The sequence below is a fragment of the Kryptolebias marmoratus genome, linkage group LG16, assembly GCF_001649575.2.
Source record: "Kryptolebias marmoratus isolate JLee-2015 linkage group LG16, ASM164957v2, whole genome shotgun sequence".
NCBI lineage: Eukaryota > Metazoa > Chordata > Actinopteri > Cyprinodontiformes > Rivulidae > Kryptolebias > Kryptolebias marmoratus.
Window position 1 is genome coordinate 18,999,563 of NC_051445.1, and position 15,580 is coordinate 19,015,142.

The 15,580-nt window shown below is 38.8% G+C and overlaps 1 protein-coding gene across 2 annotated transcripts in view; it reads left to right on the forward strand.

The window, feature by feature from the left end:
• grb10b (growth factor receptor-bound protein 10b) overlaps positions 1–15,580 on the forward strand; it is a 72,355-nt gene that overhangs the window by 20,720 nt on the left and 36,055 nt on the right. Inside the window, exons 3-5 of one of the 2 annotated variants that reach the window (XM_017410037.3) lie at positions 1,605–1,701; positions 11,318–11,597; positions 15,011–15,155. In XM_017410037.3, coding sequence (XP_017265526.1) covers positions 1,605–1,701; positions 11,318–11,597; positions 15,011–15,155 — 522 coding nt within the window. The remainder of the gene's footprint in view (positions 1–1,604; positions 1,702–11,317; positions 11,598–15,010; positions 15,156–15,580) is intronic. The other variant, XM_017410038.3, reaches the window with a different exon arrangement.

The window sequence follows — 15,580 nt, forward strand, 5'->3', positions numbered from 1 at the left end:
TGTCTGAGCTAATCGATAATTCTTAAACGTGGAGATGTCAAACTGCACAACTGGACACCTCATGGGTTGTGGATGATCCCTATTGATTTTAAGGGCATGGTGTTAAAGGTCAAGGTCACAGGTGACCCCTTTGTGAAAACCTTGTCTGCACTCCAACTCTACACACGTATTCAGGATTGTGGTGTGAGGGAATTCATAGTATGTACTTGATGGTATTTTTGTTAGACATGCAGGAGGCCTACTACACTTTGGCAAATTAGGATATTAAAGCTGAATTCTACCTTCAAATAAAAAAATTTAAAAAACCAACTGGACCTCTATTCTGTATTTGAAGATATTTTGCTTCCCGTTCGGGGAGTTACTGAGAATCTACACAGTTCTACCACTGGCTTAATCTTTACAGCCACTCCGTTTGCTTTACACTGACTTTAAAAGTTAGATCACAACTTGAACACTGTTATAATTCTTGTTTTATAATTGAATATATCTTGACAATCAGCTTTGCACTGAAAACGCCATGCTGTTGAACAGTGTGCATATTTAATCAGTCACTTGTTTGTGTCACATTAGGACAGGGAAACATGACAAAGTACAAAGACTGCTCATTTAAATGGTGATAGATTTTGTTCTTTGGCTTATAAAACAAGACCCAGTTTAAAATACCCAAAGTACAAAAACAGAACCGCACAATGAGAGCCAGAGTCATCATAATTTGATCGCTGAAGCCCAATATCTCTGAAAGCAATAAAACTTCTATAGCAAAAAGCTTCAATCATAAAAAATGGGTGGAATACCGACATGCAGTGGAAAAAAAAAAAAATTGAAGAACTTGTGTAATAAAATCCAAATTGCCTGCGTTGTCTGTCACTGTTCTAAATGGGGCAGAACAAGTAACCGCAGCTGCTTCTATTACAGCATCAGAGGAGGTCTGATGTGCACGACACACTCTGTAGAGATGTTTTTGTGAACACAGTAGTACACCCCAGAACTTTCTGTTCCCACTTTGGCTGTACTGGACACCAGCAAGCCAACACACACACACTCAGATGTACACACACATAGTAATTTCTCATCTCCAGTAGTCATGAGTGCCAGAAACAAATCAACGTCAAATCTGTTTGTGTAATTTTTCTTTTGCCGTGACTTATCTTTTACATGGAATGTGTTGAAACTGAATAAAAGGTTTAAACAAACACATTGTGGTTACGTGATAACTTAGCTGTTCTGGTCCGATACACACATGATCAATGTCTGCTTGCTGGAATGGACCAGTGCTTTGCAAAAAGTTGTGTAGCCCAACTTGTTTTAAACTGGAGCAATTTATCTATAATTTTTTTAATTCTGTTTACTGATTTTTTTTTTTTTTGGTTATGCATTAGTTTTGTCTTTTAAAAGGCTTCTAAAACAAAAGCTGTAGCTCTAAATGTGGTGTAACAGTGATCACACTGAAATATTCACGCAAAATTCAAATATGCTTCGTAATCAGCTGTCATTTCAGCCACTGTTAGTGATGTATTTATTTATTTCTGCTCCTGTTACAAAGTTTCTAGACGCTTGACACACAGTTTTGTTTTTTTCTTCTTTCCTTCCTCTTTTCACCTCAGCAGGACAACATAGACTGCTCATCCAATCACAGACAGCCTGACCTCATTCGTCCAAGCTTCCAGCAATCAACCAATCAGAATTCTTCGAACCATCAAGGTTGGTCTGCAGCTGCTATAAATGTTTATTTACAAACATGTGTGGTGATATTTGTATAGTATTTGTGTCCAGTAAGTTTTTAAATATAATAACATGTATATCATATCATTCTTAAGTTACTTTCCTACATATGAGAAAGATGTGCCCAAAGATGGTTTGCGGTTTATTTTCCTCCACTGTAATGCCAGGGGTGGGCTGAGAGCTGTGATCTATATTTGGGTTTCTTTCACTGCAAACATTTCAGCTGTTCAAAGGGTGATCCGCACGGACACAGGGTGCCAGTATAATTATTCCGTCTATCTAATTGTGCCAAACAAAGTTCATCCATGACAATCGGAGCATGAGATTTAAGCACAATATTGGCTCAGCGTGAGCGGTAAAAGGGGTGGGGAGTCTGTGAGGACTCAAGCAGGGAGTGAGAACGCTTTGCCGTGGCATGGGAAATAACTGGAGCAGAAATTACATTGTCATTTTTCAGGATCAGACAGAATGGAGGGAACACGGAGCCAATGGAATACAGATGACTGTACTTTAGCAATATATTTGTTTACACAGAGATTTTTCTTGTTGCTTTTTATGTCTTTTTACAGCAGATCATGCCAAATATGTGTCATAGACCTTATTATATCTTTTAGATCTGTCTTATCAGGCTGTGATAGCATCAAGTGATGAGTGATAATTAGAAGTCGACTGATTAGGGCTTTTCATTGGCTAAAGTTGATTTTTAAAACTCAAGAGCAGCTTTTGGCTGAAATGTGAACCCAGTTTTTTTTTTTTTTTTTACTATAAATATAATATTCATATTCATATTCATATGTACATTGCAATTAGCTTTAACAGAAGGGATTGCCTGTGATTTAGAGATATAGCTCGATGTGGATCAGCACACATTCTTACCTGTGGTACAGTTTATTTACAGTTTGCTCCAAAAATGCTCCAATCAAATCAAATAAAAAGATAAGGTTTCAAATTTTAAAAAGTTATAGTTTCACTGTTAATTATGGCAGCCAAGACACTTTTTTTTAAAAGTTTGCATAACATTCTGGTCAACTTTGCTTAGGTGTGGCTAGTTCTTTAAAAAAGTTGAAAAAATGACCTGATTAATGTTCCAATGGATCAGTTGGTTTACCTTCAATGATAAATTGGGCTCAGCAAGGTAAAATGACCCAGATTTATCCCAAAACTGGTAATTTAGTTTAAACATTTAATATGCTTACCATATTCCACTGTGACTACAAAGGGGGTTTATGAGATTTGCAGATCATTGCATCCTGTTTTTATGTTTATTTTACATTTTTCACAACATTTCAACTTTGTCAGCATTGTCCACAATATGACAACTGAGTTTACTGTCAAGTCACATCATTTTTATTATCCCCCTAAACATAAGAGCTTAGAACTGAATGAGACATTTCACTATGACTGTGGGTATAAATGTGTAATCCAACTGTGAGATAAAGTTATCTGAATGTGACTTTGTAAAGACCAGTCGTTTTAGAGGCTGGCCTTTCAGAATGTTATGTACCATCATATCTCTCTGGGAATGGATGGTCACGTCCTGTTCCTTCCTGAGCCACCAGTGGCGTCACAGTGTAGTAAACTTAGATCTTTTGTGAGTTTGTTTTGGTAGAATGATAAACCCATGATGTTACGATACGGTGTATGCAGAGCTGACACAGACTCCAGCAGATTCTTGCTGGTATCATAGTTGTGATATCATCATTTTTTTCTAGCGGAACGTGAGACAGATCTTTCGGTGGTTGGGGGTGTCTGATAGGTATGCAGCTACTGAGCAACAAAAAAACATCAGTTGTACCAATGCAAATCAATAATCTGGTGTTGAAAGTGTCAATTACTCATCATGTACAGTATGTACACAAATTTTTATTTACAAACAGAAAGTCACATCATTTTAGCTAGTTTACAAGGATTGCATTATTATATAACAGCATCAATTAACCAACACAAAAGTTTGACATTTACTGTAACTAGACTGCTTTTGTACAACACTTTTCCTTATTATTGACATTTTTTAAGATTTACCCATTCATTTATACATTCGTAAAGCAATTTGATCACACCAGGTAACACATTACAGTCAGTTGGGCTTTTACAGCCATTCTTAGAAACACTTTGACCTGTGACCTGGAGGAGCTGGGGATTGAACCACTGACCTGCTCTCAACTCATCTCCCGAGCCACAGCTTTAGGCTTTAGCTTCGTCCCTCACAAGGAAATGACAAGCTTAAGTCAGCAGTGACTGGAGAGTGATGAAATTACCTTGAATCAGAAACTACATGAGGCTTTAAAGGTACTTAAAAACAAATCGAAAGTGCATCGCCACAGTTAAACTGGTGTGTTGGGCACTGTTTACGAAATGTAGACATAGTAGAAGGTTTGAGATGGATTCACATAATCAAAGCAGTAATTCTCATATTTGTTGAGATACTTTAATTGTACTGTAGGTCCAACATGGTCAATGAAAGAGCTGACAGATCAACCACATTGTCAACCACATTTCATTGTTCAGAAAAGTATTTGATTCTGTTCAACCTGTTGCAAAACCCTCTTTAAATTACCGCAATTTGGAGAAATAGTATTTATTTCTGACCACAGTGGATTGCTTTGTGTTAACAAAAACTTGTCTCAAGACTTTTATAGTGGTTCACATGAAAAAAATTTTTTATCAACCTTGTTGCGGCTGTCAGTTTTGCATTACACTGTTATTCTGGTAAAAATGTTATTGTCCTCCTGGAGGTACTCAAGCTGCACCAGGAGTGCTACAGCTAGCTGCTGCTGCTCTTTAAACTTTAAGTCATCAAAACCTGTTGAAAAAAATAGATGAAACATCTCCATCTCATGTCATTGTTTAAAAGACATGTTGTATTTTTGGAGTCCTGCCTACACACCTCACAAACAATCATGGTGTTTTTTTTATAACTAAAATACTTAAATGCAACTAAACGTATTACAAAAACAATATCTGAACGTACAGCAACATGATCAATAGAAGTCTGGATCAAATTATCTAAATGTGTATTTTTTTATTTGTTATCAAGCAAAATTCCCATTTGTTTCCATGGGTTGAGGACTTTTACTGCAGCTGGCCTACAGGGGGCGCTTGGGCTGTTTTGGCTTCAACTTTTGAGTTACCGCCCCCGTATCTAGTTATTAAGGCGGTATGTTAGACATATTAGTGTCTCACTGCTATTTGTTTCCCCCTCTCTGCCCTCCAGTTTTCCTCTGACCCTATCATACTCTCCACCCCATCGGGAGGCTTGGCCCTCGGTGGGTGTGCTCACTGTCACCAGAGGTATTGTGCTCTCCAGTACCAAGCCACGCTTTACAGTACTTGCTGTGGCAAAGCTCCCACTGATCCCTTTGAATAGAAACCCCCTCTGCTGGGCTCGTATTCAGAGGCGTTGATCCCCCTTCAATTGATGTACAGTAAATGTATACCCCTGACATTACCCTTTTCTGCTGGAAAGACCCCCCCTCTTTTTTGTTTTGAATTAGACGGAGCAAATAAAAATGCATTGACAACATTCTAGGGTTAAGGAGAGCCATATGGGTCTGCCATGAGTACAATGGTCTTTTTTTGACCATGTCTCACTCGCTAATGAGTAAAAAAAGACATTCAAAACAGCCTTGATGCAAATTCTCACCAGACTATACTTGTTTATATTTTATCGTTATTTTGAGTGTCTCAGATAAACAATAGAGCGAAGCGGTGCTATATATATATATATATACACACACATACATACAGTTCTTTTTAGCTAGCTGTAGATATTAAAGAGGAGGAAGGAAGGGCTAATTCTGTGAGAGGAGTTCGAGAGTGAATGGATTCTACTCGGGGGAGAAATAAAGTAAAGAAGAACACTAATATCAGTGGTATCTAATAAGAAACAATAATACTAAAAAAAAAGTTTTATTTCTGGAACAGACTATTACACTTAAATAAAGAAAAGTACTGAGTTAAAGATAGAATGTTTTCATTAAGTAAAATCTTAAAGGGATAGTCTGGTCATTTTTTGAATCATTTATTCACATTGTTATCAGTAGTCTGTACCTTATCAGCTGTGACCTCAGAGCACAGATTCTGGAGAATAGGTCAGAAGACTTTGTCCAGGCTAGGCTAATGGCTAGCCAACCATGGGCCTGTTGTTTATCGTTTCTCAGGCTTATTAAACAATTCATTCTCAAAAATGACATAATAAACCTGTACACTTTTGCGCAGCACTTTAGTTTGTTTTGTATGCTGCTGTTTTCGTAACCAAACAATGGCTGTACAAAGACTTTTAGCCTTTTCTCCTTATTCTGTGCATTACTGATAAAGTACTATTACTAACTATTTGACAAAAATTCACTTCAGAGTTGACCAGAGTGTCCCTTTAATAAAAAAAATATTTAATTTCTAAAAGTAATTACTGGAAGAACAATATTTTTGATATTTAAATGACAGCTAAAATAGCTCTAATAAAAATTAAACAGAGAATCAACTTATCACAAAGAGAGTGCAAAACTTTGAATTGGGCTTTTGTGAATAGGTTGTGAGCAGTACTTGCCCTTTTGTAAATATATTTTTTAACAACCTCAGTTTGGAGAAATACTGTTAGACAAATATATATTTTATTGAACCCAGGGGAAAATTGTCAATGTTTTGAAAGAATTTTATGATATTCCTGCAAACATTCCCAGGCTGCCCCAGAATTGCTACAACTAGCTGCTGCTGCTATTTACACTTGCAAATAACCATAAAATACTATATAATTAACTGTGAATGAAAAACTAAAGTGGTGTTCACATGAACTGCTACGACATTTTTGAGACTGGAGTTGTTCTAAGACAGCAGCAACAGAAGTAACTTTTATTTTTCCAAACTGAGGTCATTCAAAGACCTAAAACAGGTAAGATACTGACTGTATATAACCTTTCCACAGAACCCCACTTTAGCAGGTCTGGACTAACACTCTGTTACTGTTTCAGTCCAGTAAGTGTTAATGCCTGTAAACATATTTTGATTCACAATAGATAGCCTTTGTTTAAGTGAATAAAGGTTCAACTAAATCTTTGCCATCAGCCGGATGTTCTTATCAGCTGCTGCTCTGTCCTTGTTTGATCTGTTTTGTAAACTTTCCTTCCTGGTGCAGGATGACGAAAAGCGAAAAGTTCAGCTGCCTCGGATCTACGTGCTTCAGTCAAACGTCAAACATTTGTGATCTCTGCGTGTAGAGAAGCACACTGCAGTGCGTTTTTCTAATATTAAGCAATAACCTCTGAATAATACGAGCTCATTCTGCCTGCGTTGTGAACCCTGCTGCATGAGCTGAGCTAATATTTTTAGAGGATCTAATCATTGGTTGGAATTTTGAATGAGACGAGCTGGTGTGGGCCTAAACACAGGCACTCATGTCCTCTCGTTTCTACCAAGGGCAACTATCATATAGGCTGTGTCTTCTGATCTCCTTTAAAACTTTTAATTATAGATAATGATATTAGGAGGCCGCTCCCTCTTGTTTTAATCCTCATTGTTTTAAATCCCGTGCGTGCCTCTCTCCTTGAGCTGAATGCCTTCAGTGTCATCAGTGTGTCCGGGTCACATCAGGGAGACTGACGCATACCTGCGTTTGACCGACTGTGGCGTGCACCGCTGATCGCCATCGTATGATTGACGATGACGCAACGATTGTGTTTCTTTGTCTGCATACATCTCTGCTAATCCCCGTCCAAAGGCCAGAGTAGGTCAAGTTATTTTTGTTTTGATGGCTTTAGGGTGTCTCATTTACTGAGCAGCTGTGTGTTCAGGGAAAAAAGTCACTTTTGCTGTTTTGCTCATTGTGGGAATGCCGGTTTTCTTGTTTTATTTTATTTTGTTTTATTTTTTTTTCTCTATGGCATTCATACATCAACACATTTAGCTCATTCTCATTCAGGAGATGGGTGCTATGACTCTTGTTTTTTGTAGCTTTATACTTTTCAGATTATTGAACTCTATTGACAAATATTTTTTTTAACTAAAAATATATTCAGATTTCTCCAATTTCTTCAAAACCATTGTTCACTTTGACATGTGTCAGCCTGTTTGCTTTATTTGTGTCTTCTTATTCTACTTTTAGTTTGTAGCTACCATCCTGCTACTTTTAGCTTTCGCCCAGCCTTTTGATACTTCTGGCTGTCCTTCTGTTACTTTTAGCTTTTAGCTAGTGTTTTCCAGCTTTTAGCTTTTAGCAGCGTTTTTGCTCCTTTTATCTTTCTAACTAGTTCTCTAACCTTTTAGCTTTCAAGAACTGATTTTCAGCTTCTTCAGCAAATTTCAGTAAAGCCATTCAGCACATTTTTCACTGCATTTTACCAGAAAATGTGATTTCTCTAGTTTGTGATGTAGTTTCTGGTTTGCCTTCATGCCATGCATACTTCAGTTTGATTAGGCCTTTTTCTATAAGATGATGTAACCTTTTTTTATACCTGTCATATTCTAGTTTGTTCTGATCTGTGTTACTCGGGTGTTTTTTTTTTTTTTTTTTGTCCCCAGCCTTCATTCTAGCCCTGTATGCAGTGCACTGTGTGGCTTGTCGTATTTGGCTCTTTAGCTCTGCAAGCTACCTATAAGTAGCTGCTCCAGCTTACCTGTCACTATTAATACCCAAAGATTAACCAACTGCGAGTCACATGCACCTGTGCTACAGTACCTGACACGTTTTCACAAAAAAGCTCCTGAAAGATGACACTTAGGTTTTAGCTGATTGCTGGAAACAGAGCCAGGCTGTTACAGCGTGTAAAGAAATGAGGATCATTCTGCTGTTCCTGTTTCTACAGACACATTTTATTCTAAAAAAGAGGGGAAGTAACTAAAAAGGCTCTGTTTCTACAATAAAGTGATTCCTTGCTAAACTTGGTGGCTTTCTTTGAAACTTGTCCCCCCATTTTTTTCAAATGTAACATTGATCAAATCATTGTTTGTTTCCCTGACCCCCCTTCTGCTGATCCGTGGACTTTTAGCTGCTTTAGAGTGGCATGACAATTGCATCACCTCACATGATCCAGCTGTCAGCTGTCCTGCACCTTGAGCTGCAGGGATGCTGCACATGAGCTGTTTCTGACACAGCTTTCAGCAAATGTTAAAGGAGGACCTACGTCAGACATTCTCACTCTAAGTATTTGAACTTCAATGTTTACAAAAAAAATGTATATGCTAATGAGCGTAACATTTGTGTATGAGTTGTTGTTTTTTCTTATCCCCTGTTTGTGTGTGTGAGGGTGAATGTGTCCGTTTGTCTGTACCACTAGCAACATGTGTCATAAATCACTGATTGGATTTTAATTAACCTTTCAGAAAGTAATCATCGGATAAACGTTTACAACTGCTTGACTTCTGGAGTCGACCCAATTCAAGATGGCTGTCACAGCAACCTTAACAAACCCAAAAACTCAGTCAGTTTTACAGATATTAAGCTAAAACTTGTATCTCTAATAGTAGCTGACAGCCATTCACAGCACACACTCTGAGTGCTAACAAATCGTGCCACATCTCGACAAAGCTGTGCATAATGTTCCTTTCAAGGTTTGACCAAAACCACTATAACTTTGTCTCTTCTTAGCAAAAGGTGATTTCGTACTAAAACTCTGGCAGATGAGCTGGTGGGTGATATACATTATTTCAAGGAAATCCTAGGCCTTTAGTTTTAATTTACAGTCAAAATCACCTCTTTTTTTGCATGCAGATGCTAAAGCAGTAAAATAATTTCAATGTATTTTTCTATTCAGAGTCAATATTATCATCTCAAAAATCTTTTGTTAGGACATTTTTTTCTGTTTTCTATCACATAATCTCATGTTCTACTATTTCTTGAGATTTGAGTCCTTCTCAGACAATTAGAGTTTGTCTCCCCCTAGTGGTACACTCTTGCACAACAGTGTAGTTGTGAACTGTGAACACAGCAGTTTGATCACAAAGTCATTAGGTTTCTTTCACAAAATGAACTATTAGTTTAAGGAGGAATCACCAGTGCACATTGTAATTTTAAAATAGAGCAAAGTTAGACACCCAGGTGATAAAACATTCATAGCAAAGAGCAATTAAACCACAGTTTCCCACTGCTGAGAATTCACTTCTTGAATTTAGATCTGCCTGGAGCTTTTCCGAGGGGGTTTAAAGGGTTGATTCGTCCTCTGGTGAGAATTTCTTGTCTCGCCTTTAAAACATTTAAAAGCAGAATGTTGAAAACTCGTGATGAATTCAGAGCAGAATCCTCCCCGTTTGCTCCGGCTCCCGGTGGTGAGAGTTCAGGAGTGTAACGGGCAGGTTTGTGCCTGTTCCTGATATCCCTGGAGATTAGGCTCACTGGGCAGAACAATGTACGGAGTCGAGACGAGCTTTCTGATTAAGCTCACTGGCAGAACTAGTTAGCCATCAGTATGGGTGCACACCTATAGATATATACATGCATTGAGTATATATATATATATATATATATATATATATATATATATATATATATAGACGAAGAAGAAACTGAATATGGAAAAGACCCACACTGTGCTTGAACTTTATATGGGGTTTTTGTATTTCAGAACTGTTTGAAACCAGANCAGAACTAGTTAGCCATCAGTATGGGTGCACACCTATAGATATATACATGCATTGAGTATATATATATATATATATATATATATATATATATATAGGCACAGAGACGATAAAGAAACTGAATATGGAAAAGACCCACACTGTGCTTGAACTTTATATGGGGTTTTTGTATTTCAGAACTGTTTGAAACCAGAGCAGCAAACCTGTGTGGGGATGGGACATTGTGTCAGGCTTTCTTCTGTTCTTTAACGCCTACCACTGAAGGCGAAAGACAATCAAGTTTTTGCTCATGTCTGTATGTCTGTGTGTCTCTCTGTGTGCTTGTTTGTAGTGTTAGCAAAATATCTCTGGATACTACCCACTGGATGGATTATAACAAAACACACCGAAAGTAATCATTTAGATCAGGGGTGGCCAATCCTGGTCCTCGAGTGCCACCATCCTGCATGTTTTCCTTGTTTCCCTGCTCCAACACACCTGATTCAGTGGTTAAATGACCTCTTCATGTTCTGCAGAAGCCTGTTAATTACCCATTGATTCAAATCAGGTGTGTTGGAGCGGAGAAACAAGTAAAACATTCAGGATAGTGGCTCCCGAGGACCAGGATTGGCCACCCCTGATTTAGATGTACATGTACCACTGATTAATGTTTTAAGTCAGCCCAAATCCAGATGGCTGCCACAGCTAAGTGACCTTAGCCAACACAAAAATGCCTATAAATCAGTCTGTTTTACAGAGATTGAGCTAAATTTTGATGTGGTCGTATCTGAGAGTCATCTTTAACACATTTTTTTGAGCTCTAACACATTATCACATGAGATTGCGCAGAACGTCATTTACAAGGTTTGACAGAAATGATTACAACTTTATCCTTTCTCAGCAAAAGCTGATTTGAACTTAAAACTACAGTGTCCTTCAAGGAATTCAAGGACTGAATTGAAACCTTCAACCTTCCTCAGAAATGTTGGCATGTTTCACCTTCACTGTTCCTTCACCCGTCTTGATTAGTTTCTCTTTCGTCCGTCAGAGGATGACGTGGACTTGGAAGCCCTGGTGAATGATATGAACTCTTCATTGGAGAGCCTGTACTCGTCCTGCAGCGGTCAGCAGACAGAGTCGACCCCGCTGCTGCACAACGGCCAGAACTCCTGCTCCCACCACCATCACACACAAAACAACCAGCCACGGCAGGTGTTAACCCACGTCTCCCTGGAGCCGCCGCCACCGCCTTCCTCCTCCTCCCCGACTGCCGATCCGCCCCAGACCGGCCTCCGGCGGTCACAGCCCATGCACATCCTCGCTGTCAGGTTAGTAGTGTTTGACTTCAAACTCGTGTTATCTCTTAGGAAGTAGTTTTGTTTCTTTCATAACAACACAAACCTGAAAATCTGTTGAAAGTCCAGTTGTTTGTTTGTAGCTGTTGACTGACCTTCTGCCTTTGGGCATTTGGAGTTTTGTTTGCTGAAGTGCAAGGATGACAGCCAGTGGACTGAACCGTTTTAACCCACAGGGGAGTTTTTCATTGCAATACGAGGCAGGTGGAAAAGTTTCAGACTCTTCTAGTTTCTCTTCTGTTTGCCAGGTTTCAGACACAGTTCAAACTGTTTGATAGTTGGAATGTTTAACAAATATATTAAGGAAAAAAAAACACTTAAATTTAGCTTTTACTCAAGTATTCACTGCATCTTTTCCAACAATAACCCCCTTCTGTTCTCTTGGGTGTTATCTTTAAAGTGTCTTTCCTGATCATAAATGTTCAGATCAGTCAAGTTGCACTTTCCAGAGATGTTCTGACAAATTCACAGCCAGTTATCTTGAAGTTGCTTCTATTTTATTTACATTGTATGAATGAGGCTCATTGCGAGAATTAGGAGCAATTCTATCTCGTACCAGTGTCAGCCTCTGATACTGATGTCATCCTTGGATCAGATAACGGGCTGAGGTCACCGATCAATCCACTGATCCAGGCTCTACGGTCCTCTGCTGCTGCACTTTATATTTTTGACTGATTTTATAATGAAGGTTTAAGCTTACAGCTCAAATGTTTTTGCTCGATTAGATGTTAGTGTAAATCCAGTAGTTCCATAAATATTAATGACTGGTCGAATCACTAAACTTTATGTCATTTATATCACATTGAAAGGATTTCTATTCCTCAACAGTTTTCTTTACTTTACATCCTGATTGGTTTCCTGGTGTTTTTTTGTCTCCAAAAAACAATCTTAATAGCTTTTTTGCTACCAAGAATTTTGGAATTACACCAACTGGGTAAAGCTTAGTGCCTGATTTTGTTGACGTCAGAGTTTACTAGAAAATGTGTCCAGTGTGTACCTCGACTTGCACAGCGACTGCTGGAGATAGGCACCAGCTGCCCCATGACCTGGAAAGGAGAAGCGGGCAAAGAAAATGGATGATCTGAGAACCAGTCAGGTGCTTTCTGACAAACTCCCAGCGGACTTGTCATCAGCTTTACAGTTAGTAAAAGCTTTTATCAAGTCCACATTTCATAAGGCCTGACTGGTAAAGCAAATCAATCTTAGCAAACACAGTAATTGTTATAACTTTATTGAGCTAAATTTTGCTGTGACAGTAGCTGAGACTGATCCCCGCCATGGCATATACACCAAAAATGTCATAAACCACTAAATGGAATTTAATGAAACTTTCAAAAAGTAATTTTTGGGCATACATCGCTAGCCTAATTTTTTGGATTCAGCCCAATTCAAGATGGGTGCCATATCCAACTGACCTCAGCAAACACAAAATCGACTGTAACGCAGTCACCTTTACAAACATTTAGCTAAAAGTTGGTGTGGGGGTAGCTAAGCATCGTCCCCAACACATACTTTAAGCACAAATCATTGCGCAACGTTTTTCCTTAAAACTTTGGCATTAGGTGTTAGGGTTAACACTGTTTGTCCATTAACAAAATATCTCATAAATTACTGGATAGATTTTATTGAAACTTTGAGAAAGTAACTACAAAGTAAATCTTAGCCTACACAGAACTGGCTACACCTCAGAGACTTTTACAAATACAGAGTTAAAGTTTGGTGCAGTAGTAGCTGAGAGTTCCTCCCAGCTCATACTTCAAACACTAGGAGATTGCACAAGATTTTAGTTTAAAGCATTGGCATGCTACAAGTCCTTCAAGGACTGCTAGTTTTATTTAAATAGGTAACATGCCCTGCATTGTTTTATATGGGGGAGTTGTTACACAAACCACATATGGTACAATCACAAAAAAGGCTGAATAATCAAATCACATCACAAAACTCACGAGGGAAGGACAAACTAACTAAATAGGTCCACTTAAATTATGTATATAACCTGATGAATAAAAAGCCAACAGCAAAAAAATAAAACGCAATAAAACAAAATGACCCGTGGCAAGAAAACTATGCCCTACAGCCTACAAGCTTAAACTGTGTTCAGCCTCTGACACACTTTGCATATATAAACACGCTGATTCAGAGCTCAAACTTTTTTTTTCTCTCTGCATTAAAGAAAAAAAGCGTTCACTGCATCTCCCCCCCACACATCCCCCGTTATAATAGGCAATAACATTTCTTCTCTGCTTCCAGTGTGTAACCCGGGAATGACCCGTTCCTGCTTGTCACTCCCTCTTTGCCTCAGACTGCACCAGCAGGGGGAGAAAGTAAAAATCCTCATTCGTTTGAATTCGTCTTACTTGTGTGGATTCAGAAGTAGCTGTGCTCTCTTTCTCTCACTTGCCTGCGCACACGCACGCACACACACACACACACAAAGGCAACAGAACTATAGTTCCATGCATACATTACACACAAACGGGTTCAAAGCGGCACTGGTGCCAGCTCCAATTTTTTGCCTTCAAACCATATGACAGAAACAGAGGAGGGATGATCAGGTAATGGAGTATTCTGTCTTATGAGTGCTGTGTCTCTCTGTCAAACACACACACACATACATATGCGAGCCCTGAAGTTCCTATTATACAGGACTGACCTCTGGATAACCCTTCTCTCCAGCTCATATGGGACAACATCAAAAGGCCTGATCCTGTTTGAACTCGCTGCTTTCTACAGACAGACACACAGAGGCGGAAAAAGAGGCTTTTATATTGTGTTTTTTTTTTTTTTTTACTTCCGATCCCGAGTTTCACAAACTGACCTGCTCATTTTTTAAAAACGTAATTAAACCCATCTGTCAAATAATCATTGGAGACTCACACCGCATCTGCTTAAGTCAGANTTTTTTTTTTTTTTTTTTTTTTAACTTCCGATCTGAAGTTTCACAAACTGACCTGCTCATTTTTTAAAAACGTAATTAAACCCATCTGTCAAATAATCATTGGAGACTCACACCGCATCTGCTTAAGTCAGAAACTGCTTTAATGTGATGTCTTGATTTAGTATTGATGTGTGATAAATATTGCAGGAAATTAGCTAGCAGGCTGAGTCTGGAGTTTCCACTCGCTTTGAGACGCTTCATTATGGCCAGATCAGACGGAAACAGGCATGAGATCCCAAACTGCGGTGGTGCTTTATTAATTCCATCTCTCCAGCATTTATTTTTACATGTTTCAGCAGCTTCTAGTTGGAAACTTTTCCCACTTTTCACTTTTTTAAGAGGCTCCTCTAGGTCATGCCTGTTTATTCCGGTTTATTCCAATATAAGTAATACCGCTAAGCATGCCAGGTACATAACAAAACCTTTGTTTGTGGTTTGTGTTGTGCAGGAGGTTGCAGGAGGAGGAGCAGCAGCTGAGGACGTCATCGCTCCCGGCCATCCCCAACCCTTTCCCTGAGCTCTGCAGCCCAGCAGGCTCACCTGTCCTCAGCCCTGGGTCTCTACCTCCTGGAGAAGCCTCTACAGGCAAATATGTAAGTTCAACCACACATAGACACAGAAGGGATTCCCTTTTTAAGGAAAGGCCTAGCATTCCTTTAAGCAATGCATGTCGCCTTTCATCCCAGAGTTTTAAACTAAGATCTGATGAGAAGGGACAGAGGTATAGCCATTTTGGTTGAATCTTGAAAATAATGTTAGGCATGATCTTGTAGCACTCAGAGTATCTGTTGAGATCGTCTCTCAGCTGCTGCCATACTAAATTTTAGCTCAGTATCTGTAAAACTGACTGAATTATAGCCAATTTTATGTTGGCTGTCATTGATTTGCAGTGGCGGACATCTTGAATAGGGTTGAATGAGTTTTAGAAGTACATCCAGTTATTACTTTCTGAGAATCTAATCAAAATCTGCCCTCTGGTTCATGGTGTATTTTGCTATTGGTACAAGCAATCTACTCC